This window comes from Myotis nattereri (genome assembly GCF_964212035.1).
Source record: "Myotis nattereri genome assembly, chromosome: 20".
NCBI lineage: Eukaryota > Metazoa > Chordata > Mammalia > Chiroptera > Vespertilionidae > Myotis > Myotis nattereri.
Genome location: NC_138096.1, coordinates 7576839 through 7601673, shown reverse-complemented (window position 1 = coordinate 7601673; position 24835 = coordinate 7576839). Strand labels below are relative to the sequence as shown.

Here is a 24835-nt window from a genome sequence, read left to right as displayed (position 1 = left end):
GGATGTACAAGAGAATCTTTTAAAAATGCATTTCTTTATGTGTACACAACAGATGAGCTGTATGAGTTTGCTGACAACAATACAGAAAATGTGGTCTCTCTGTTAGGCAGAATCATTTTTTTTCTTTAAAGGAAAGTAAAGTTTTGCTACTTTGGTAAGCTGACTCTATTTTAACTGGCAAATGTTGTCCAGAAGTTGTATTATAAGTAGTAACTTTAAAAAATGAGTTCAGGCCCTGGCTAGTTTGCTAAGTGGTTAGAGCGTCGGCCCATGGACTGAAGGGTCTTGGGTTTGACTCCCAATCAAGGGCACATACCTGGGTTGCAGGCTCAATCCCCAGCCCCGGAAGGGGCAAGTGCGGGAGGCAACCAATCGATGTCTCTCTCTCACATCGATGTTTCTCTCTTTCTCCCTTTTGTTCCCCCCTTCCACTCTCTCTAGAAATCAAAGGAAAAAATAGCCTCAGGGGAAAAAAAATAGCCTCAGGTGAGGATTAAAAAAAAATGAGTTCAGAAAAACTAGAAGCTTCTAGGGTAGTGTAAATGGATTAACAATAAACTTTAATTTTTCTGGCATAAATAATATAAACTTAGCAGCAAGACACAGAGAACCAGCAGGGAGTCTTGTAAAGAAAATACACCTGTAAGCTTTACAAAATTTTTCCATTTTCTACTTATTTACTACCAATTTGAGAAACTGAAGATAATCGGGGAGACGATTTTGTCGAGTGGGTAGTGGGAGTACTCACGTTCTCAGAGACCGACGTGTCTGCGGGAGAATCAAGGGCATTTAACTGACTGACGGACTCGTGAAGGTGGAGCAGCTTCAGCTTGCCGGCGCAGAACTGGAGCAGCCCTTCGTCAACAGACTCCGCCTCTAAAAGGCAACATGCAGTGAAGAGATGCTTCCCAGACTCACAAAAGGCTTTTCTCCATTAAGCCTCTTAATATTACCCAATTCCCTGCTCTAATTTGTTAAATACCGGGAAGCTTTCACTATAGACGATTAATAAGGCAAAAATAATTTTTCTATCATGGCCAAAATATTTAAATTTTTAAATGAAATGAGCTACTCTAACAGTAAAAAGAAAAAAAAGAAGAAGAAATATCTTGGTCTAATATTCCAGTTTAGAAAAATGATTTGGAAAAAGCTTTGAAAATGTCCTCTCTCAGCCCATGACTCATCACTGCCTATTAGGCTCTCACACTGAAGATAACCAATTAAAGCTGCTATCGTGGTGGTCAAAGATATGAGGATTCAACCAGAAACTGTGGACTGTGCCAGATGTATCCTCAAGAAAGGGTGGCAAAGAGACCAAAAGTAGAATTCCTATCAATTAGTTTTTTTCCCCAAGATTAAAAAGCTCAGATAAAGAGCAACTCATACCAAGAACAGGGAATAAAAAAGTCCCCAAATCTTAAAGGTATAAAAGAAGTTTCCTTTTATCTTATGTACTTTATTTCCACCTTAAAGTAATAGGAGAGCATCATAAGCCGTGGATAGCTTTCTACTTCTACGATCAGTTATACAATGAAGTGAGACCATAACCACCAATCAGTACAATCTGATTACCTTGATTTTTCAAAGTGTCCATGAGAGTTTGGGTGACGTTTCTAAGGCAGGAAAATGGTAGACGTTCATTTGCCAAAATGCTTTCCAAAGCCTAGAAGACAGTTGCAATCCAAGTCATTAGAAGGCAATTATTTGTTTATATTTGACATTGATGCCTCCACTTTCACTACACCACATTTCAAAGGGAAGCTCCATATGTAAGCTGCATTAGTATATATACCTGTGAGTGAAGGGTGCATCGTAAGTAATATGTAATCAATTTCTTGTCATGCTGAACATGATATGACAAAAAGTTCAGAGGAGAATGAAACAACCAAAAGCGACTGGTGTTTAACAGAATAGCCAGGACTAATTAGAAAGAGAGGTAAGCTACTCACTAATAAGATGCGTTTGAATAAGTCTATATTATGTAAATATCATAGTAGAGGCTGTTGTCATGTCAGTGACAACTTAATTACTGCATATGGATGGGGCTGACTGAATCTAGGCCAGTCTAGATATATAGGGTGTGCCCCAAAAATGTATACACACTTTGAATGATTATAAAGTTAGTGTTTATTAGCATACAGTTCATTTTCAAAATTTAAAAGGACCTACAGAAATGAATGATTTTTTTGTCAATGCGTTTTCAAATTGATGACCGTTCTAGTTCAGGAACTGCTGATAATGTGAAGCAATGGAATTGCAAACATCAAGAATAATTTCATTGGGTATTTGTGGGCCCTCAATTCGTCAACTGTTGCTGGTTTTGTATGTATCACCTTTAGAAAGTCTAGTGGATAAGTATTCTTTGTTCAAAACTTAGACTGGCTTCACCCATTATTTCAAATTAGTTAAACCTAAAAAGAAGTGAAAATTAAGTGAGTTATCAGCTGTTAAAGTGTGTATACATGTTTTGGGGGTACCGTATATATACTCACCGCACCTGCCCCTTCCTTCCCCCTGGTAGAAATTTAAGAGCTTTATCACCAGTTCCCAAATCTCTCTTCATGCCTAAAGAGGCAACCATCAGAGTCCCCAAAGGGTTGGACACAGCAGTTACAGCTCATATTATCATTTCATATTAGCACATTAAATTGGATTTTTATTGATGAGGTGAGTGTAAAAGGTTAGGCTGAGAATGTGGCATGAGACACACCAGCTGTGTGTTTGTGGGGAAAATCAGGCTTAGCAGGTGGCTCGAGAGGCCAGCCAGGCCTATGATGACACAGCTACCTGAAGACTATACAGAAAGTGACCACATGTGGCAAATACCCCGGCAGATGTCATCTGCATCTGCTCTGTCTACTCTGACACAAGCTGGCAGCTGGCTTGCTTTCTTCTCTACCATTCAGTCTTCCCAAGTCAAAACTAGTTTCTTTTCTCCCCTTAGTGTCAAAAACACACAACTTTCACTATTAGGTTTCCTGGCATTTTTTAAAAATTCATAACTTCATACACAATTCAGCAGTATAGTAACAACAACAACAACAGTCAAGACGACAGCCTGCACTATGCTCAAGGTTCCCAGGATGTGAGAGAAGAAAGATGGGGTGAAGTTGAGAAGGCGTGTGTGGTTATGACCGCCCCCTTCCTGCTACTGATTCCGAGCTGCCTGCCTAGATGCCCACCTTGTCATGAGAGTGCCATCCTTGATACCCGAGACTTGCTCTGAGGAAAGGAGAGCCCTGAGGCTCCGAGCCTAGCAAGCCCTCTGAGGGATAAATGCAAGAGAAGCGCTTCTTTCTTTTTGAGATTTTTTTCTAAGAGCTTTTTGAGCCAAGCTGTCAGTGGGATGGAAAACTTGACTGAAAGTCAGAGGGACTTGCCTGTTCTACAATAAAACAATACAACGTGTTTTAAAAAATAAAAGACAAAAAGAAATCAGTAGTCATTGAATCCTCCCACGTATCTAGCCTGGCTTCAGACACTGAGGATTATAGAAATGACACATTCAGTGAGGTCTCCACTTGAAGGAGCTTAACAGAGGGGCAGATGAAAAGGCGGGGAGCCACGACTAGTATCAGCTATGGTGACACTAGTGCGATGAGCGGCGGGGGAGGAGCTCGCTGCATCCATGGCGGAAATGTCTGGAAGGCGGTGGAGCTGGGACTGAGCATTACGAGGGGACTGACAGGGGTGGCCGTGAAAGAACTCATGAGGCACCACATTAGAGCCATGGAGTGGAGGCTGGGGAGCGCAGGGTCCCTAACGCAGTACGAGTGAGACGTGAGTCAGGACAGGATGTCCAGAAGCAATTTGCCACCAACCAGTGCAGCGAAGAGGCTCCGAGCCTAGCAAGCCCCTTAGGTAGAAACACAAGAGAAACGCTTCTTCTTTTTTTTGGGAGAATTTTTAGAAAAGCTTTTTGAGTCAAGCTGACGACATGTGCCAGGGAGCAAGACCTCCGATGCCCAGAGGAAGCCCTGCTCACGGGCACCAGGAGACACACAGAAGGATGGTCACAGTTCACGGCTCCTCACAGCAGGAAACTGAAAAGCCCTAAGTGTCCACGGGCGGGAGGTGACTAAACTGCAGTCAGTGGAATCGCAGGGCACCGTCCGCTGCAGCCTGTGCGTCAATGTGGGGGAGGCCCAGACACACGGGGAAGGGGTGATGTCACAGAAGTGGGGCGTGACTCCTTTTACACACAGTTGAAAAGGCGGAGAAGGCATCCATCAGCTTTAAAGGAGCCACGTAAAAATAATATAACTCAAAAGAAAAGCAAGAGAAGCAACATTCTGAACACTGGTCCCTGAGAGTCGGGAGAGGGGGCACAGTCGATGAGGGACATGGGGGCCCCTCAGAGCTCCTGGTGGCAGCACGTGGGTTTACGTTATTATTCCTTAATCTCAACGGATGGTATTATGGTGTGTGTGTGTGTGTGTGTGTGTGTGTGTGTGTATAAAACACATGCACTTGTCTGTGTGGTAGAATTACTGACTTTTTCAAAAAAGAAAGGAAAAAAGAGACAGCAGAAACTGCAGTGTGGGAATATAAAAAAGGATGAACATGAGTAAGAACACAAAAGGAAGGCTAGCCTTTCGTGCTTGGAGGGGAACGAAGAAAATAAAGATTTTCTCCGGAGGGAACTGCAATAGCTACTCAGCAGGAAACTTCACATATACACTCACCTGCTTTTTGGTTGCAGGGTACTTAATATCGAGAATTAATTCCTTTATTTCTGTTTCAACCGAATCTAGAAAGAGAAAATGAAGCAAAGTAAAATTTCCACTTTTATTGCAGGCAAATTTTATTCTGAAAGAAAAAGGGATCTATGTGTACTGCCCGTCTGCTTGAAGGGTGTCTGGGTCTCTGGCGCTGCTGTTACAGACGTGCACACACCCTGAGAGGGCGACTCCATGGGACGGCACAGTGAGCGCCTACGCCTCGCCTCCTTCTGAAGAGCCGTCACAGCTCATGAACGCGATCCAGTGTCTGACGGCTCCATTTAGAGCAGGGGTGGGGAACCTTCTTTCTGCCAAGGGCCATGTGGATATTTATAACATCTTTTGTGGACCATACACAATTATCACCTTAAACATTAGCCTGCTATACTTGGTCAAACATGTAATTAATTCACCCCTAATGCCTTGGCAAGGCCAGACCAAAGGATTTTGCGGGCCTTATATGGCCCATGGGCTGCATGTGTCCCACCCGACTTAGAGAATAATATTAATTTAAGGAATAACAGAGTATGCTTTAGTATTTTTACTAGAAAACACCCACCAAGACTGGGAGATTTTGCTTTCAGCAAGGCTGCTAATTTCTTCATTAAGTGCATGTCCTTGGCCCGTTCGCTCTTCTTGTCACTGAAACAGTAAACACAACACGTTCTTACAAATGTGACCTTGCTTCCTTCTACTTCCGACCCTCCGACTGTGCCCTGTCCTTTACTCTCTTCCTACTTAAGTTTAAAGGTATCAGTCTCATAAGAAAAAACACACACAGGAAAACAATAACTGCAAAACTACTAGCAAGATGCGGGTGGGACGAGTTAGTAGAGGGGTGCCAGCGAGGGACACCCGAGAAGCCTCACCTCAGCGCCAGATGGAAAGGAACAGTCACCGTTTTCACACCTGCAGACACGGGATCCAAGAGGCAGATCTGGTAGGTCTGTGGCTGCCAGCTCTGACTGGTGACGTTATTTAAGCCCATTATTTTATAGCCAGGATACAGGAGCCTGTATACACAAAGAAATCACACACCAATATGGTGACCACATCAGAGAAAGGAATGCCACTAGGGGCTTCTATTATAGCCTGGGACCCAACATTACAGCAGTGCAGAAGCATCAATAAGGCAAATAATATAAACGGATACCAAAACGGAAGTGAAGCGGGACTCGATTGGCAGAGTGCTGCCTGTTAAAATGTGCTAGAGCCCGGCCAGTGTGGCTCAGTGGTTAAACATCGACCAATGAACCAAGAGGTCGCTGGTTTGAGGGTACATGCCAGAGATACAGGCTCGATCCCCAGTAGGAGGAGTGTAGGAGGCAGCCAATGGACGTTTCTCTCACAACGATATTTCAATCTCTCTATCCCTCTCCCTTCCTCTCTCTCTAAAAATCATTACAAACATATTTTTAAAAACTGTGCTAGAAAAGGAAATGAACACAGGCCCGTGTTGCAATGGCAAACAAAGCATCTGACATCTGAAGGCACCTTCCCTCCGGAGCCTCCACAGCGTGAGGGACGGGACAAAAGGCAGCACCAAAGCTAAGTCATCTGGTAGCACATCGCCTCCTTTTCAAGAAGGTTTCTCTGTTATCACACACTTGCAGGAAAAACCGTAATAAAGAACATGTGTCTCAAACAACCTGCAAACGAATAAGCAGGCTGAATGAAAGCTTTACTTGGATGAAGCTCTGCTGCACCAGGAAGGGGCGGCCTGCAGCTCACCTGCAGTGCTTGCCCACGTTGAAAGCGCCCACTCTGGGTCCCTGCTGTGTGCTCCACACCTCCAAAATCCCCCTCCTCGGCGCGTAGATCACGAGGAACTGAGCCACTCGACTGGGGCCCTGGGGACTCCCAAACGGGGAGGGGTCCCCCTTTTCTGGGACTCTTTCGTGGAGGTCCTCTACCACCTGGACCCAACCAATCTGGGCGTCCCGATACCCTGAAGACAGGAGAAAGGGATGCTAATTGGTAAATTAATGTAAGTTTAACAGTAGCCTTCTCAAGCACTATGGGATTTTTTTGGGGGTGGGGAGGAATTTAAGAAAAGCTATAAAACTTTATTTTTAAATTATGAAATATCTTAAACAGAAACTATTAATAATTATAATAAATATAGAATCTTGTATTTTGCTCAGTTTGCTTCAGATCGCTTTTTTCTTTAAGAAGAAAACAGGTGTCATTGAAGCCTCGTGAACCTCCCATCTGATTCCCTTCTCTCTCTCTCTTTAAAAACTCTCTCCCTTTAAAACACTCTGGGGAGATGATCAGGTTGGGTTTTGAAACAACAGTCCATTTAAACTTTAAGGAAGAGATCAAACTGATTTCCTGTTACTCAAGTTCCTTGGTGGTGGGCAGATGGAGGGAAAGTGTGGGCCGCAGAGTGAAGGGAGGTGGCCGCTCTCACAGGCCATCGATGCCTCTCTTCCCAGCACAGGGAGGAGAACTGATTGCACTGGGGGCCGAAAGGTGAGCAGCAAGGCCAGCAACACGCCCATCACAGGGGATCTGGGCCGGCTGGCACACCTGCGCCTTTCAGGTTCAGGGCAAGTCTTGCTGAGAACAGACTTGATGTTACTTCAGAAGACGAACATCACGGAGGAATGATGTGTCTACAGCACTGAACCCTCCTCTGCAGACACTGAGGCACGTGGCCAGTGATTGCTGTAGGAATTCGTCGGCAAGATGAGAATGGACTCCATCTGGTCCAGGGTAGCTTAATGTCCTCGAGTCCATTATGCCAAGTGCAGACCAGACTGCACCATAACTGTGGTTTCCAACCTGTGCTCACATGCTGTTATTCGGGTGATTCCCAACGATGCAGTCTCCACTTCTTCCTTCGTCAAAGACTTTTTATTTTGTTCAGGTCGACAATGTAACTTCATATTTTCAAGCCTTCCTAACAGTTAGGTAAGACCATGTGACTAACTTCTGGCTAATACCTTATCGAAAAAGGTTGGAGGGCTTCAGGAAGTATCTTCAAAGTAGACTGACTCCTTTCCCTTCTTCCGTCATGGGATACAGACAGAGGGCTGGAGCTCCGGCAGCCTTTTGCACATGAGAGGACCTTGAGTGGGGAAGCTACATGGAAGGACACTGGGTTCCTGAGGACACTGTGGTGATTTCATATCAATCCTGTACTTGGGTCTGATATTAGCAGCCAAATGCAACTCCCAATTGACACAGTTACCAATAACGTTAAGTGAATTGGCCAAGCATATGGATAGAGAAATCAAGCCAGAGAAGATGGATTTCGCTAGGTTTTGCTTCTTAAATCTGAAAGGCTGGCATTCTAGCTTTGGGGAGAACATCTGACTCAAACATGGCCTTGTGAAGTGGAATAAATGTAGCCGGGGCAAAAAAAACTGAGTTCAGAAATTGACAATGACAGAGAGAATTGAAAAGAACATAAAAAAGAGGTTAGACGGGCCAATGAGTTCATCAAACTTAAAGACATATCAACTGGATTTCTGGATCAAGTGTTGCCAATCCCAGTTCATGTTAAAAAAAAAAAAAAAGCATAAAGGATTAGACAGATCAACCAGAAGCTAAAGAATGATCATGTTGCTCAACTATTTGCTTAAACAAATTAAGCTTTTTTCCTGGATGTTTGTAAGGACATACCTTTCCACATGCGTATTGCGATTCCTCTGGTTACATCCAATAGAATAACTCTGCCAAAATCATCCGTTACTGCTGCCAGAGAGTTACAGGGAGACAGACAAATGCTCTCACCGTGGCGTCTAGAATCTGGAAGCCCAAACCTGAAATGTAAAAGAAAACAAAAAGCTCAAATCACATTCCAATTTAGAGATATATACCACAATCATGAAATGTGTAAATGACATAGGCTGAATCTACTTTTACATAAAGAAATATGAACCTTGCATGGACTAATAATTAATTACCTACATATGACAGTTTGCACTATAAGAAGTTTCCTCCATTATAAAATGAAAACATCTATTTATTTTATAGGTTTTCTATGTAAATACCCACGACCTTATTTTTCAGAGAACATCAAGTGCGTCATAACCATCTCTCCTTGATTAAGCGGTATGTCATGGAAAACAATACCCTCACAACCAGCGAAATTTTAGAAAACTTGGCTCCTCCACAGGCATGTGCCGTCTGTTTTAAGTTCTTATTCCTAACCTGATTTCTCTTTGCTAGGTAACACATCTTGCTGATACCAATGTTAATTAGCTTGAAGGGAGAACTTCCCTTCTAAATATTTCTCTCTAAGCTGCTCCTGGTCTGTAACCAACCAATCGTACTAGAGCTGTAAGTACAGTAAGAATAAACGGCACTGAGAAAGGACCAGGAGAGCTCACTTTGATGACAGTCCCTGAGACAAAGGACTCAAATTCGCTACATCTGTTGGGGATGCATCGGGCCATTTGGTTTATTTCTTGATTCCTGAATTTAAAAATGTGGCATATTTTAAAATAAGATGAAAAAACCTTAGGAGAGAAACTTTAATAAGTTTCGGTAGCATAATTAGTTATATCTCTTTAGGTAAAGAATATCTAAAAGGGGGAAGGGAGTGTTTCTACTCCCCTTCATGGTGGTTCTTTATATCAGGTAATAAAATATAATTTTAAAACAAAATCTAGCAAAAAACACCTCTTCTCCTCTCCAAACCTGACAGCCCTAAGGATGGAGGTAAGTAAAGAGGCAAAGCCAGCATTCTGAAGAGGGCCTGAATGCAGGGGGCTCCTGTTTTCATTTCTTTTTTTTTTAAAGAAATTACTAAGGATTTTTATTTTTTATTTTTATAGCTTACTGACAAACCAAACTATTTTTAAAAAGAAATTCATCAGCTATCACAGAGTTAATGTCCCTGCGACTTAGAAGCTAAGTTTACAGGTATCTGTAAAACACAACAACGCACACACACACACACACACACACACACAAATACATACTGAGCCCCTGTGATGTCACAAGGAGACAGCAGTGAATGAAACAGGCAAGAACCGCTGTCCTCGTGGAGTTTACATTCTACTGGAAAAGTCATCCCATACCAGTGACTTTTAGAGGCTCCAAAGACTCATGAGATTAACGAATCAGCTAAGCTCATCGAAAGACCCTAAATCCCACAGAATGTTTCCAAAACCACCCCAGTTTGAGAAGAGCATGGCCGACTTGCCTTACAGCTAATGGGGTGGCTGGCTCCATCTTCGGCTTTTGCTTTTGGACAGCTTCTTCCTCGTGCCTACTCTTCCAACCAAGCCAACCACTGGAAAGAGAGCGTGAGAATAAAACCGGGGCTCGCAGAGCGTCCAAGTGCAGACTATCACATTAGAAGCCCAAACCAAGCTAGACAAAGTAGAGACGGCTTAATGTAATTGTTAGCGATTACCTGGCGGCATTAAACAGAGCAGAAGTGAGTTTGCTGGCAACGGCGAGGGCAACGTGAGAGAGCAACGGCTGTGTGCTTCCCTGGAAGACAGAACACGTGCCCACTGACAAAGGAACAGGGTAGCTTTCTAAGCCTTTCTAAACGAGGCCTGCGTTATAAAGTCTGAAAAAGCTGTAAAGCCTGGATAGCAAGAACCTATGCAGCTCCTTAAGGGGAATATAGTCACTTTATTTCAGGAGGTAGCAATGTCATCAAAGTGTCAACGTCAAAGCCACTGGCGTTTTATCTTTAGGAGTTCCCTCTTTTAGTTGTAACTTAATTGAAACTTTTAAACTAGGATATTAAAATGGCATTACTATATCAAGGCTGTGGATTTCCCAATCATACACAACTTGCTCTCTGCCCTCTTTAAAATATATATATATATATATTTTACTAAAGTAAAAAGATAGGTTAGGCAATTCTGAGAAGGCTGCTTTTCAAGCGAGAAGTAAGAGCTGCCAAATCTAACTGTCTCCTGTTTTAAGGAGCCATTTTCACCACGTGGATAACGACAGCTGGCAGCCAGTTCTGTCCTGACAATCCTCACAGATGCAAACCTGGGGGGGCTGGTCCACACCCCAAGCTTCTGACCACCCCACAGTATCCAAGGCAACGCGGTGTCCACGAACTCGGGCCATCAGAAACAAAGTTCAGTTTACACTGACTTCAGTACCTTTCAGTTAATTTACAGAATTTAGAAGAAAGCGAGCGGAGATTCATATGAGCTTAGACTGAAACTCAGCAATGTAAACTGCTCAACCTTTGTAAGGCTCAGGTACCATAGCCATTTTTAGACAAGGTGAAAACTCAGTCTGTGGCCTTACCCATGATCAGGGAGGAACCTCTTACCTCTAGAGCATAGAAGAAGCCAGTGAACGGATTGGACCCTACAGTGATGTACTGAGACATGGCAGGTGGGCTGTTCTTAATGGCTGCGTTAAATCCACCGATATTGGAGGCAGTCTTCATTTGATCGAAAGGGGACAGCGTCATAATACCTAGTGATCAAGAGACAACAAGGCATGACCTGAATGCACTGAAAGGACCCTGTCAGTGTAGGCCATTGAATGTTTACTTCAATTCCATTCTAGGACATTAACCGCTCAATTTAACAGATAGAAGTCATTTTTTAAAGCTACAAAACTAATTATCATAATGTACTTGTAAGGTTAAAAGTGCACCTGTAAGTCCTCTAAGCTATGAACCATTATATCTTATCTTCGCTGCTCCCTCTGCCAAGAATGTTCTCCCGGAGCTGTTCCTCCTCACCCTCATGTCTCAGTCTGAATGCCACTTCCCTGGACAGGCCTTTCCTCACAGGCTCCCCTGGAGTACCCTCTTCCTTTATCACAACTCTGATGATTTACTCCTGATGCGTCTAACACTCTGCCGTTACCATACTGTTTGTCTCCTTGTCACCAGAATGTATACTTCATCCGTCTGCCTTGCATTTCGAGCGCCAATATTAGCTGCTGGGACACAACAGGCACTTGTTCATTTATTTGCTGAATGAACTAATCAAACCTTTGCATAAAGTCCACTGCACTTTTTTTCCTTCATTTTGTAGGCTGGGAGATAAGTGAATAGAGTCAGATTTTTCTACCCATTCATTTATCCTAGCCTGTTTCAATGTTCCAAAGTTTAATTAACAGCACAGGGATGCTACCCTGAACTGAACTCAACACTTTGGAGTTTTGTTGCAATTTTATTTTAGCAAAAGAGTCAAGACAAACTGAGTGTCTACCAGTAAGGTGTTAACACAGAGGAGTGCATACAATCCTATGCAACAGCAAACAGACCATCTGTCCAACATCTACTGTTTGGCCTCTAGATTCACACTCCTGCCCTCTCTCCCTGCTCACTCCCGGGGCCAGTGTGCTGATCCCGAGGACTTGCAGTTGGGGTCAGACAGCTGGGTCAAAGAGAGTAAGGAGAATGAGGTCAGGATACCTACTTCCCGTGACCACTGAACAAAAGCCCATCCCTTCGCAAGGCAAAGGACGTCTCAACTCTGTCCACCTCTTTCCAGCTCCCCTGCGTGCACCCCAGACAGAGCCTGCTCTCAGGTGCTGAGCCTACTCCTCACCCCCAAGTCCTGGCGCTGCTCTGGGCCCTCATCTCTTAGGCCTAGGAGTGGGTAACAGCTGTGCTGTTAACCAGCCCTGAGACCTTATCCCAAATGGGTGGGTCTCACACTTTATAAATAGTTTCTCTGCAAATAATCCCCTTTCAATGACGCTATTTTTAAGATGTCACCTGTCTTCTATTAGGACTCTGATAAAAACGTATATTTGGCAAAATTGATGTGAAAGCCTCTTTATAATATGTTGATAAGAAAAGGGCTATAATAGTTGGTATGAATAATCCTAGTTTTGAAAGCCTGTCTACATAACCATACATAATGGCACACATACAATTCTGAACGAATGTTTACAAAAATGCCAATGATAAGTATCTTTAGATGGCAGAATGTAAGGGGATATTGTTTTCCTTTTCTCTTTACCTATTTATGTACTATTTACATTTTTAACAAGCAAATATTACATTGACAAATAGAAAAACATATTAAAATAGCATGTTCTTCATCTCCACCCCGTTTCTACTACCTTAACTCGGGAGTCCATTACTTCTTCCCAAGATTATTGCACTTCCCTACTGTACTCATTTCCTAGTCTTGACCCGTACATCGCGACCTCTGAACTTCCACCAGTGGTTTTCCTAACAGGCTGAGATAGTGTCGTGCTCCTGCTCACCATTCCTCAGTGGCTCCCAGTGTGGCTGTGGGAAAGCTCTCAGTGCCTCCTGGGGAGCACACCGGGCCCTTCAAAACCTGACTCCTGTTTCTATACTTGGCCTCACTCCTGCCAGTTCTCCTGGGCATCCACTGTTTCTCCAGAAGACGATGCACTTCCACCTTCATGCCTGCGTGGCAAGAATGCCTTCTCTGTGTCTGTTCTCTTGGCCAAGTCCTTCTTCTTCCCGTCCCGGATTAAAGTCCACCCTTCTTCCGCACTCGCTCAGTGCCGGGCCTCTCCCTGCTCCCAGTGCAGCAGTCCACTGTCCACTCCAACGACCGTTCGGTTGTGGTCCTGGACCTATTCCACGGTTTCTTCCCACGACACACACACGTCCTGGCAGCTGTCTTCTCGGCTCTATTCCCGAGGCCTAGCACGGTGAGCCTTCAAATACTGGTTTCTAGGAGAAATCTGCTTTTCTCTATATTCTGCTGGCTTAAAGGTTACATTTTAAAAACACTAATCTATAGGGAAATTATATGATTAAACTTGTCTGCAGAAAAATCAAATCAAATAGTGAAAGTCTGAACTAACTTCCACGTGTCTCACTAAAAGCAATGCATTTTCTTTTCACATAAGAATAAATCTACAGCCGGAACCGGTTTGGCTCAGTGGATAGAGCGTCGGCCTGTGGACTGAAGGGTCCCAGGTTCGATTCCGGTCAAGGGCATGTACCTGCGTTGCAGGCACATCCCCAGTAGGAGATGTGCAGGAGGCAGCTGATCGATGTTTCTCTCTCATCAATGTTTCTAACTCTCTATCTCTCTCCCTTCCTCTCTGTAAAAAATCAATAAAATATATTAAAAAAAAGAAAAGAATAAATCTACAGTTCGAATCAATGAGATCCTGCAATCAAAAGGAACAGAAAGTAAATTTCAAAAGAACTGAGCTAGTAATGCTTACCAATGCTAGCGTGATCAACGATGGTGTCAACATCTTGCAGACCCCATTTCTTATAAGCTAACGGTGGTGGCTGTATGTTCTCATTGCCTGAAGCTGCAGCTGTCAAAGACAAAAATTAGACAAACCAACTTCACTATAATGAGAACAGTGAAGTTTTATATTTTTTAAAAATCACAAAAATGTAATAACATTTTATGTTTTTATTGATTTCAGAGAGGGGAAGGTAGAGGGAGAGAGGGGCAGAGCATCAATGATGAGAGAATCATTGATCAGATGTCTCCTGCACACCCCCTACTGGGGATCAAGCCTGGACATGTGCCCTGACTGGGAATCGAACTGCGAACTGGTTCATAGGTCGACTCTCTACCATTGAGCCACACCAGCCGAGCTATAGTGACTATTTTAAGTGTCCCCAAGACAATCTACACTAATAAAAGAGAAAAATGGTAATTGGCGTATGGCGATACCGTTTTCATTGGCTAATCAGGGCTATATGCAAATTAACTGCCAACTAAGATTGGCAGTTAACTGCCAACTAAGATTGGCAGTTAACTGCCAACAAGATGGCGGCTAATTTGCATATGTAGGCACAATGCAGGGAGGCGAAAGGGAAAGCAGGAAGAAGCCCCCTGCCACTGACAGTGATCGGAAACCCAGGGGGGAGCTAAGAGCTGGGGGGCAGGGCAAAGGCGGCCCCCCTGCCCCCCAGCCATGATCGGAGAATCAGGCACCTTTGCCGCCCTGGCCAGTGATACCAGGAAGTAGGGGTGGAGACAGCGATGGGAGCTGGGCACGGTCGAAGCTGGCAGTCCCAGGAGCTAGGGGTCCCTTGCCTGGGCCTAAAGCGAAGCCCACGATCACGGCACCCCCCGCTGCCACTGCAGGTCCCCGCTGCCCGGGCCGGACGCCTAGGCCAGAGGCGTTAGGCCTGGGCAGGGGCGGAGCCTGCAACCGCGGGGAGCTGGGGGTCCCCTGCCCAGGCCTGACACCTCTGCCGGAGGCCTCAGGCCTGGTCAAGGGGCCGATCCGGTGACTGGTGATCGGAGGGTGATGAGGGTCAACTCCTCTGGCCGAGGCATCAGGCCTGGGTGGGGGGCGGAGCCGGGGATTGGGGGGATATGATGGTCCCCTTGCCCAGGCCTGAAGCCTGGGTCAGAGGCGTCAGGCTTGGGTGGGGGGTGGAGCAAGCGATCAGAGGGAGATGGGGGTCCCCTGCCCAGGCATGATTCCTGGGCCAGAGGCCTCAGGCCTGGGCGGGGGCCAGAGCCAGTGATCGGGGGGAGATGGGGGTCCCCTGTCCAAGCCTGACACCTCTGGTGGAGGCGTCAGGCCTGGGCAAGGGGCCGATCAGGCGATCGGAGGGTGATGGGGGTCAACGCCTGAGGGCTCCCAGTATGTGAGAGGGGGCAGGCTGGGCTGAGGGACACTCCCCCCCCCCCCCCCCCCCCGGCACACACACACCCAGTGCACGAATTTCGTGCACCGGGCCCCTAGTCAGTTTATAATGGGCTAAATTTCAAAATTTCAAAAACTATGAAATAGCTATAAAAATTCAACTGAATTCTGACTTGGTAGAAAAGCGTGTCTATTAGAGATGCACATTTTGCCGAATCCGTGAACAACTCCATTGTTCCTGTGCTGGTCACACTCGCCTCTGGCAACTCATAGGTTAAATAGGTTACATGAAATTAGACAAACATCACCACAAGTTAGCTATTTCTTGCCAAAAATTACCTTTTGCTACCTGATTTCGACAAGCACGAAGAGACTGAAAAAGGCTAAATCCATCAATAGTCACAATGGCAGCAGGATATAAGATACTCAGCTCTTCATTCTACCAAAGAAAGAAGAAAATAATCAATCATCATTGCCAAATAAATGTATCCATTTTCCTATTAGAGCTGAGTGTCATGACTAATATAAAGTAAAAAATACTATGACAACAACTGTTGACCACCAACACAAAACAACAACAAAAAACAACACAAGTAGAGGAAAAGTAAAAATAAGTGGAAAATTAATTTCAGAAAGTTTTTGGCCAAGGAATTGAGAGTCTTCTCAATTATAAACTTTTGTTCATGGTGAATAATGCTTTTCGGGTACGAGGTGAGATTAACAAAAAAGGTAAACGTTTTATAAAAATAAAATACAGTCATTGTGCAAATACAAACACTATATAAAATAGAAAGAAAAAAGGAAACTCACCTGAAATCTTTGACAGGTCTCAGTATATATCTTCACATATAATCATACATTTTGTGTGAGAATATACCACATATATTATCCCATTCATGTTCTAATTATTCAATAATATGTCAATGATTTTCCATTTTGCTGAGCAAACAAGTAGTTTTTCATTATGTCTACACAGCAATTAACTAGGCAGTGCTTTACATTACTAATTAACTCTCTCATAGGAATTAATGGGTATTAATTTAGTCTTTCCTATAAGATTAATTTCTTCTATTGCTCCAGTTCTTATAGCTCTACTCCATCTATAATGCTAGTTAAGTCCCCACAGGCACACAATATATACACCTGTTAACTTTAAACCTTTGGAAGCAGGGTGGTACAAAGAAGGATCGAATATATGGGGTGTCCCCCAAAATTGTATACCTAGTTTGAATAATTATTAATTCCAATGGGTTAAATCTGAAAGAAAGAAACATCAATTGAGCTATCAGGAAAAAGTGTGGATACATTTTTGGGGGGACACCTTGCACATATACTTTGATACCTAAACCCAAATTAAAACTATATAAAGTTATATAATACCACATTCCTGTTTTAAGTCACTGTTAAATTCTAAAAATAAGAAACCTTTCTTGGCTTCTGACTAAAATATTTTATTTGACTGCAGAACAAACATTAAATAATTAATGCAAAACTTCATTAAGTAAGTAAAAGTATGACTGGTATTCTCTTTGCTCAGCTGTAAATTGGTTGTATCTCAAGAATGTGACCATACAGCTTAACTGTGCCATCACACAAAGATAGCTTTACCTCTCCACCTGATATAGAGAAAGACACGACTTCAGGTAAAGCCACTGGTACTTGAATACGAACTCTCACATACCTGCTCAGTCACGCCCGGATGTCGTGGGATCTCGTAGGTCCTGCATTTAAGCTGCAGCACAGGGTCCTCATTCAGAAGCTGTGCGAGCAACAGCACACCGTTCTAGGAGGAGGCACAGAGAAGGGCCCAGCTTGATTTCTCACCAACATACCTGAGCCGGTGCGGCCAGGCAGGGAGTACCGCGTCCCCAATAAGTTCTCCACGGACACCAGGTCCTCTCTTCTCAGAAGAATACAGCTTCTCTTCTGTATCGCTCTTACCAGAATTTTCTACCACCGCCCCTCCCCTATCCAGCCTCCACCCCCATAAAGCATCAACTACACGTTCCCAACCGGCAGGAAGGAGTCGCAAACGACTACAGTGGTGCCTAACGAGGTGTCCCAGTCCCTGCTGTTTCCGACCAGGGGGCCCGGGGCTCACCTCCGTGTAGAAGCGCACGGAACCCGACGTGAAGCCCAGCACGATGCAGGTCCAGTCAGGGCGGCCCGTGGAACTCCTGCCACAAACAAAAGCCATGACCGGAACAGCCCAGCAATCACAGCAAAGCAAACAAACCCCTCTTATCCATCCTTACCTCTTCTGGCTTGCCAGCGGGATGCATAGGGCACTGGTAACATGCTCCCTAAGAACAAAAACAAAAGTGAGAGCTTATCTCATGAGCGGATGGACTGCTTTTACTTCTCTCTAATGGACCAGTCTGACTCAGCGTCTCGGTAAAATCACAGTAAAACTCCACCTTAAGCCCTGGCTGGTTTGGTTCAGTGGATAGAGCGCTGGCCTGCGGATTGAAGGGTCCCAGGTTCAATTCTGGCCAAGGGCACATGCCCAGGTTGTGGGCTCCATCCCCCCAGTGTGGAGCGTGCAGGAGGCAGCCGATCAATGATTCTCTCTCATCATTGATGTTTCTATCTCTCTCTCCCCTCTCCCTTCCTCTCTGAAATCAATAAAAATATATTTAAAACAAACGAACTCCACTGTAAGTAGGACCATAAAATCCATTCTCACGAAAGGCAATGCCACATTCACTTGAGGGTAATTTAAAAGCAGTATTTTTCATTCTGTATTGTCATGAAAAGCATGAAAGTAAAGAAAGCAAAACCTGTCGACACACCGTGATTATGTACACAGAACTGAGACAGTATCAAAGCTCACCAGGCTGTCGCTACAGCCCACTCCCCTCTCCTCCACATCAGTGGGAACTTGGGTGAGGGCAGGAGGAGCTGTTGGTCACGGGAGTGCAGGTCTGCAGAGCACAGACACCAGGGACCTACTGTGCTTCAACCGGTGGCTGCTTCGTGCAGATTTTGCACAAACTGGCCCTGATAACCTATCTCTAAGCACAGGTTAGGGTGGATGTTCCCTAGCGGTTCTTTTTTCCTGACAGGTCGGCTTGAAAAATTTGTCAGGAACTCAGAGAACAAGCCCGAAAATAAAATAACTCCTTGACTGATTATTATTTAACCAGTCAAACCCCAAGACCGTTAGGAGAAACTAGAAATACTCTTGCCCACACGCCAGGGAATCACTGAACGAAGTCAATCTTTTTGCTTGTTGTCTGTAAAGGAATTCAGCCAGTATGTTTGCTCTGCACTCGTGGCAGAAATGAAGTGTCTTTGAAATGCTTTAGACTAAATGACTTACTAGTAAGGAGAAATATTTTCATTTTTTGATAAGAGTATCTATAATGTGCAGGCATGTACTACGGGCTCCCACTTGGCTTTCTTTTATCTGAATTCAAAGTCTAAGAAGTCGTATTCATTTTTATCAGAGAGCTTTGGGTCATAAAAATGCAATTCGAAACAGTTTTGGCTCCAGGTTCAGGCTAGCAGCTCCATCCTGTAACCATGTCAGAGATTTGATTGTATGACTCTTACTGGGTTAGCAGGAAACCTTGAATTCACCAACTTGCTTTTTTGAAGTATTTGTGAGTTCTAAGCATTAATGTATCCCTGGGGTGGTGAACACAGAAAACAAAGTAGAGATGACGTGTTATAGAATTGCACACCTGAAACCTATATAACTTTATTAGCCAATGTCACCCCAATAAATTCAATAAGAATAAAAATAGAAATGAAAAGAAAAAAATAATTACTGTAGCACTGTCCCCTTTAAGTACAAGTCCAATGCCAGCGAAGCAGAGAAGACAATTACTGCCCTTGACTTTCTGGCTGAATAAAATTAGCAATGGAAGACGGCAGAAAAGAAAAAATGTAGAAAAGATGTTATAAAATTCTCTCTGACCTCGTCTTTAAATCCTCTCCAAACAGTTGTGTGTGTTTTTAAGAAATCACATGATGAGTAAAATTAAAACTTGCTAACTGAGTCACGCTCTACCACCTCAAAGTTGGAATGAACATACACTTTCCAAAAGATGAAACTTAAATAGATTCGCTTACAATTCAAACAATTTCATATACACATTTAACACACATAGAGGCAAAAAATTAACCGGTACCTACCCTTCTTCGACATTTAAAGAGCCACTCCAACCAACAGCAAATTGCATTTCTTCCTTTCCTTTATCACTATATTTCCATTTTGCTGAAAAAATTAAGTTATCATATAAAATAACTGTAATATACTAAAACAGTAATTTATAAATTTCACTCTTTCCCTTTAGAACAGCGGTTCTCAACCTGTGGGTGGCGACCCCTTTGGCGGTCGAACAACCCTTTCACAGGGGTCGCCTAAGACCATCCTGCATATCAGATATTTACATGACAATTCATAACAGTAGCAACATTACAGTTGTGAAGTAGCAACGAAATAATTTTATGGTTGGGGTCACAACATGAGGAATTGTATTTAAAGGGCCAAAAGGTTGAGAACCACTGCTTTAGAAGCATGAGTACAAAATTTAATAGTTCTGTATTAACAGATTTGGGTCATAAATATAAGAGAATGTTCAAAAATTTTAATAAGATATTTATAAAACTCTACCCTTCATCTCTCCTTCCTCCAATTAAATCCATATAATAAAGTTATTAATTCATATATACCCCCAACCTATTTTATGTATAAAACTACTTTTATCTTTAGATGACAAGAAAACTTCCTGTTAGATTTATGCTGCTGGAGGGTAAATCTGCTTTATAAGATCATCCCACAGCAATCCAATATAGGATCTCATCTTGATCAGTGAGGTCTTCCTATGCTCTGTATACCCCAACCATAATTTTAACCTTCAGCAAACATCATGAGCGGAACGCTTATGTCCCAAATAGGAAATTGCAGTACTGTGAGTTTTCAATTATAGCTGACAACCTCCTCGCTCTCATTATTACTAAAAAGGGTCAGCTGCCCGCTGAGCTCTGGCTGCCCTTGCAAGGACTGGGCAATGCCCAGCCATGTCTCCGAGTGCCACAGAGAGATGGCTAACGTGTGTGCAGCCAAGAAAGAAAAACTGAGAGGGAAAACAAACAAACAAACAGAAAAAACAACAACAAAAAAGAAAAGGAAATAAGACAAAGAAATACAAAAAAGGAAATACGAAGTTTTAAACAATATATAACATAAACTTTCGAATGCCACCATACAATGCACACAATAGAAATAACATCTTGTCTTTCGAATACATTTTCTGTTCTAGTCTACGCATTAAAATGAAGACCACTGGGAAATAACAGATACTCACGCACTAGAAATACAGCTTTCTGCTCCCGGGCTATCACCATAAGATCATTGGTTGGCGATAAGGATAAAACGCAATCTTGAAGCCAGGAAGTTTTTTGTGTTTTACAAGTGTTTCCTTCTTCTTCCTGTGGGTAACATGGCAAAGACTGTACATGCAACAATATCAAGAGTTATTTAAACTTAGCTTGTCCACCTTGAAGGGCGAGGGCGAAGAAAAAAGGGACAAGAAATCTTCCCTCTAGGGCGGGGGGATAAAATGGACACATATGTAATACCCTTTGTAATACTTTAAGCAATAAATTTAAAAAAAAATAAATTAATTAAAAAAAAGAGAAAGAAATCTTCCCAATTATTTCATAAAGTCTCAATAATATTTCTTATCAAAACATGTTAAAGATGACCAGCAAAATGTCCACTACATACAAACCTCAGCTTTGAATATTAATGCCAAAAACTTTTAACGTAAACAAATATAAACTAGCAAGACATTAAAGGAATATCACATAAGGGTCACTCCGAAAATGACTGAGTATTAGAAAATGCAGTAATAATCCTATGCCAGAGACAGCCAGGCTGTCTGCAGCCAGACAGCAAAAAAGAACTATCTGATGAGTAAGGCTGTAGGATCTGTGAACTGTTTGCTACATCTGACACTCTTTTTTACTTGACCTGAAAGGTTTTTTCATTTTTTCAACTGAAAAATTATTTATGTATAAGTGAATTCCCAGAGTTAAAAAAAAAAAATCAACAGATCTTAAAAGGTCTGCTTTGGAAAGTCTCTCTCATACTCCTGTCCTCTAGCTGCCCTGCTGACTCTACAGCAGCGGTTCTCAACCTTCCTAATGCCGCGACCCCTTAATACAGTTCCTCATGTTGTGGTGACCCCCAATTTCATTGTTACAAACTGAACATCATTAAAGCATAGTGATTGATCACAAAAACAATAGGTAATTACATATGTGTTTTCCAATGGTCTTAGGCAACCCCTGTGAAAGGGTCGTTCAACCTCCAAAGGGGTCGCGACCCCCAGGCTGAGAACTGCTGCTCTAGAGACAAGCCAGGCAATCAGTTGTGGTTGTATTTCCAGAGAGGCTTTCTGCACATGCAAATAAATACATTTACTACCCTTTCCCCCTTTTTCTAACACAAATGGCAGCACACTACATACAGGTGTTCACAAAAGTGGGTTACAGAAGAAGACAAATAATACAATAACTAATAAATAAAAGCATAATGTGCTAATTAGACCAGATGTCCTTCCGGACTAAGCTGGGGCTGCAAGGGAAGCCTGGGTCCTGGGTGCCTGCCGGCGGCCGGAGGAAGGAAGGCCTACTCTTGCACGAATTTCATGCATCAGGCCTCTAGTAACTAATAAATAATACAAGAGTGTGGATCTGTCCCATGTCAGATGTTTAAGATGTTTTGAGTCCAAGTACAAGTAACATCACCAACGGCCTGGAACAGCAGAGATGAGGAAATCCCCTCGCCAGTGCGGGTCACAGTGAACTAGTGTTGAACTAATTTGCTTATATAATGAACAACAAAGCTTGATTTCCAACTTGTCAAAAAAAGCCCAGGCTGGAGAGTGGGCCGGAAAGCCCTAGGGAGAATGTTCAGTGAGTACCAGCACACACTGGGCACCGACCAGATGCCAGCTCATCGGTTTGTTTTGTACCATAAAGGCATCTGCCTACCAATTAGGTTTTCTGAAAACTTCCCCCATAGTAACGGGGCCCATAGTCACCAATACTGCTCTCTGGAAGGTGCCGATTCTAAAACAACACCATCATTTGACAAGCTAGTTAATTTCCCAAGAGAAGCATGAAATTAAAACAAAACAAAAACAGCACCACCCAGGACTACCTTGCTTTCCACAAAGACTAGCCCCTACCAATTACTAAAGCGAACATTAAATGCACCCATTGGCTATAAGCATAACACCTGCTGGGGCTTGGGGAGAGAATGTATAATTTTATTTAAATGTGGCCTAAACTTCAAGGACTTGTTTTCTTTGAATTGAGAGCAGCAAAACTTTTTCTTAGTGTGCACAAATATGGATTATGAAACCTAGATTATAAAAAGGAATTCATTCTAAATAACTAGGGCTGTCACATATTTTTAAATTTTTCTTTCTTTTGATTTTAAGCCCGCAAATTTGTCAAGTGATTATTTTTTTCAGAATGAAGCAGGTGGTAAAAATTGCAGTGATGTAACCAGCCTTTCAAGTAGAGCTGGCCACTACCGGGGCTGGTAAATTATCCCTCTGTAAACAGAGTGGCACCCGGTTTTGGTACCTCAGCTGCTGCAGTGACCAGATTGCTGGAATAGTTTTTCAAAGTTGTCAACTTTAGTATAATGAGTCCATGATTTGCAATTTATATTGTCACTGTCACTGTGCTTTCACAGACATTTACATATTGCAGTGGAGAACCCAGGATAATTAAGGGGCTGTCAGCAAATTCACTGTAATTCTCACCAGTTTCCCATCTAAATCATAGAAATAAAATAGTCACCTACACTTTCTAAACCAAGAGATGTAAGTGCTTTGGCAATATTGAAACACAAAAAGTAAATAATGCTAAGTAAGTAGGTTTGTCTCCTCCCACCCACCCAATCTGCTATCAACATATGTAATGTCCAATGTATCTCAACGTTTTTATTTTTATTTTTTTTAGGTAGCAGGACTTTTCATTCCCAAACAAAATTCTATGCAACAGACTAATCTATGCGACAGATAAAAGCAGAGCGTAGGAGCAATACAGCAGCTCTGTGGAGCCCCAGCGCTCTAACAAGTATGACAAGTACTGGTCTAGGCCAGTGGTCGGTAAACTGTGGCTCGGCAAACTGCGGCTTGCGAGCCACATGCGGCTCTTTGGCCCCTTGAGTGTGGCTCTTCCACAAAATACCAGCTCTTCCACAAAATGCCGACTTCTGCGCATGGGCCACGAAGTTTCAATCGCACTGTACGTGCGCGCCCGCACATGGTATTTTGTGGAAGAGCCACACTCAAGGGGCCAAAGAGCCGCATGTGGCTTGCAAGCCGCGGTTTGCCGACTACAGGTCTAGGCCATCTTCCACACTAGACACTACAATTCTCAGATGCAAGGTCTAAGGTCTTTTCAAAAATTAAAATGGGACCAGGCAAGAGGCTCTTTCTAAATGTCATTACTAACCTGATTACAGGTGACCCAGTGAAAAAAATTTACAAACACAATTAGTCACATAAACCTACAATTTCAATTTCAATTTTTAAAACAACTTTTCTTCCTAACTTTAAAGGAAGTTAATGATAATTCAGTAACTCTTACAGTTTTACTTCCACTGTCAATTCAAGTAGGATTGATTCTATTATTATTTACTTTTAAATTGTATGCATACTATGATCCCATTTTAACAGAATTCTGTTTGCTCATTCATTCAGTCACTCAACCAGCATAAAGCTATAGCAAAATGCCTACCTTTGTAAGCCCTTAAAGTCAATAATGAGACTTGCAGGGAAGGTAGGTGTTGAGTTTGCTGTCTGTTTCCATTCTGATTAGGTGGCTACCACATATACTTTTGCATTTCATACATCGGCCAAAATTTGCTCTTATTCTTGTCTTGTTCTGTCCCTGGAGCTGGCTATGCCTTTGGAATGGTTCATAATCACAGAGAGCAGTGGAAAGAACACGTATCTACTTAGTGCTATTAAGCACAAAAATGCTCTTGACAAAGATTTTAAAATGTCAACCTAACACTGCAAGGTGTCACCATCATTACAAAAGGAAAATGCCACTATCAAAGCGCGTGCATGCAGTGATAAAGACTCACCGGTTCTTGAAGAGCGGGCTCTGCTTCCTCCCATGCTCCCCACCCATCATCTTCCCAGTTCGCTGATTTACCTGTTTTAAAACAGATGAAAAGTACTTACAGGAAATATAGAGCTTAAAGCATTTTAAAACATTTTCTCTAAACATAATAAAGCCAACCCCTGATAGACAGTACACATTATATAGATGTATAGTATATAAATATAATGCTGACGTTAATGAAGAAAATAACGGTAAACTATATTATATCAGGATATTGCTTATGTAATAATAACCAGGAAACATATGACCTAAATTTCCAAATCTATGTCATAATATAACTGTGCAAGTTGTTTGGATCTTAAGATACTGGACGTCCACATTTAAACCAAACTGCGACGGTGACTTTAAAAAAAAAAATCTCATCACACCTGTCAGAATGGCTATCATCAACAAATCAACAAACAACAAGTGTTGGAGAGGATGTGGAGAAAAAGGAACCCTTC

The 24835-nt window shown here is 42.9% G+C and overlaps 1 protein-coding gene across 1 annotated transcript in view; it reads right to left on the bottom strand.

The window, feature by feature from the left end:
- The window catches only part of RAB3GAP2 (RAB3 GTPase activating non-catalytic protein subunit 2), a 61225-nt gene that overhangs the window by 21711 nt on the left and 14679 nt on the right, over positions 1-24835 (bottom strand). Inside the window, exons 2-19 of the mRNA XM_081114406.1 lie at positions 24352-24422; positions 20543-20666; positions 19368-19449; positions 17483-17530; positions 17329-17404; positions 16909-17010; positions 15567-15666; positions 13833-13931; positions 10984-11132; positions 10093-10172; positions 9880-9969; positions 8352-8491; positions 6453-6669; positions 5591-5734; positions 5281-5363; positions 4686-4750; positions 1573-1663; positions 749-876 (exon numbers count right to left, since the gene is read on the bottom strand). Coding sequence (XP_080970532.1) covers positions 749-876; positions 1573-1663; positions 4686-4750; positions 5281-5363; positions 5591-5734; positions 6453-6669; positions 8352-8491; positions 9880-9969; positions 10093-10172; positions 10984-11132; positions 13833-13931; positions 15567-15666; positions 16909-17010; positions 17329-17404; positions 17483-17530; positions 19368-19449; positions 20543-20666; positions 24352-24422 — 1889 coding nt within the window. The remainder of the gene's footprint in view (positions 1-748; positions 877-1572; positions 1664-4685; positions 4751-5280; positions 5364-5590; positions 5735-6452; positions 6670-8351; positions 8492-9879; positions 9970-10092; positions 10173-10983; positions 11133-13832; positions 13932-15566; positions 15667-16908; positions 17011-17328; positions 17405-17482; positions 17531-19367; positions 19450-20542; positions 20667-24351; positions 24423-24835) is intronic.